General features: G+C 67.6%; 1 protein-coding gene across 1 annotated transcript; it reads right to left on the reverse strand.

Moving 5' to 3' along the window:
* Positions 1 to 15: 15 nt before the first annotated feature.
* On the reverse strand, positions 16 to 1,441 carry TUBB3 (tubulin beta 3 class III). Its single transcript, XM_019505368.1, has 2 exons — positions 1,328 to 1,441; positions 16 to 1,197 (listed from the first exon to the last, which is right to left on the reverse strand). The coding sequence occupies exons 1-2, from the start codon at positions 1,386 to 1,388 to the stop codon at positions 122 to 124; spliced, it is 1,137 nt and encodes a 378-aa protein (XP_019360913.1). The 5' UTR covers positions 1,389 to 1,441; the 3' UTR covers positions 16 to 121.
* Between the last annotated feature and the right edge of the window lie 32 nt (positions 1,442 to 1,473).

A 1,473-nucleotide genomic window follows, 5' to 3' on the forward strand; every position in this document is an offset into this window, starting at 1 on the left:
GTGGGGCCGGGGCGGGGGTCTGCGCTAGCTCATACAGGGGCGAGGGGCGGTAGACGGGGGCGACTTTGCTTTTGGAACCCTTAATCGTAGCGTGTGGACGGCGGCGGGCTGGGCCTGGGCCTCACTTGGCGGCCTGGGCTTCGGACTCCTCCTCGTCGTCCTCGTACATCTCGCCCTCCTCCTCGGCCGTGGCGTCCTGGTACTGCTGGTACTCGGAGACCAGGTCGTTCATGTTGCTCTCGGCCTCCGTGAACTCCATCTCGTCCATGCCCTCGCCCGTGTACCAGTGCAGGAAGGCCTTGCGGCGGAACATGGCCGTGAACTGCTCCGAGATGCGCTTGAAGAGCTCCTGGATGGCCGTGCTGTTGCCGATGAAGGTGGAGGACATCTTGAGCCCCCGGGGCGGGATGTCGCACACGGCCACCTTGACGTTGTTGGGGATCCACTCCACAAAGTAGCTGCTGTTCTTGCTCTGGATGGCCAGCATCTGCTCGTCCACCTCCTTCATGGACATGCGGCCGCGGAAGACGGTGGCCACGGTGAGGTAGCGCCCGTGCCGCGGGTCGCAGGCCGCCATCATGTTCTTGGCGTCGAACATCTGCTGGGTGAGCTCGGGCACCGTGAGGGCGCGGTACTGCTGGCTCCCGCGGGCCGTGAGCGGGGCGAAGCCGGGCATGAAGAAGTGGAGCCGGGGGAAGGGCACCATGTTGACGGCCAGCTTGCGCAGGTCGGCGTTGAGCTGCCCGGGGAAGCGCAGGGACGTGGTGACGCCGCTCATGGTGGCCGACACCAGGTGGTTGAGGTCGCCGTAGGTGGGGGTGGCCAGCTTGAGCGTGCGGAAGCAGATGTCGTACAGCGCCTCGTTGTCGATGCAGTAGGTCTCGTCCGTGTTCTCCACCAGCTGGTGGATGGAGAGCGTGGCGTTGTAGGGCTCCACCACCGTGTCCGACACCTTGGGCGAGGGCACCACGCTGAAGGTGTTCATGATGCGGTCGGGGTACTCCTCCCGCACCTTGCTGATGAGCAGGGTGCCCATGCCCGAGCCCGTGCCGCCGCCCAGCGAGTGGGTCAGCTGGAAGCCCTGCAGGCAGTCACAGTTCTCGCACTCCTTGCGCACCACGTCCAGGACCGAGTCCACCAGCTCGGCGCCCTCCGTGTAGTGGCCCTTGGCCCAGTTGTTCCCAGCGCCGCTCTGCCCTGTGGGGGGAAGCACAGCCGTGACCCTCCGCCCCGGGCCCCAGCGCGGCTCCCGGGGGCCGGGCGGGCGCTGGGGCAGAGCCAGCACAGGCTGTCCTGGCGGCGCCGGGGGCGGGGGCCGTGCGGATACCGAAGATGAAGTTGTCGGGTCTGAAGAGGTGGCCGAAGGCCCCCGAGCGGACGCTGTCCATGGTGCCGGGCTCCAGGTCCACCAGGATGGCGCGCGGGACGTACTTGTGAGCTGCGAGGCGAGGCGGGTGCAGGAGTTGGCCGAGC

Source organism: Gavialis gangeticus, unplaced genomic scaffold (genome assembly GCF_001723915.1).
Source record: "Gavialis gangeticus isolate Ggan-Ray unplaced genomic scaffold, GavGan_comp1, whole genome shotgun sequence".
In the NCBI taxonomy this organism is placed as follows: domain Eukaryota; kingdom Metazoa; phylum Chordata; order Crocodylia; family Gavialidae; genus Gavialis; species Gavialis gangeticus.

What these genes read in the sequence shown, in the direction of transcription:
- TUBB3 (XM_019505368.1), bottom strand. Translation starts at nt 1,388, where the DNA reads ATGGACAGCGTCCGCTCGGGGGCCTTCGGCCACCTCTTCAGACCCGAC. An exon ending in ACCCGACAACTTCATCTTCG is followed by an intron (nt 1,198 to 1,327) that starts GTATCCGCACGG and finishes TTCCCCCCACAG; the next exon opens with GGCAGAGCGGCGCTGGGAAC.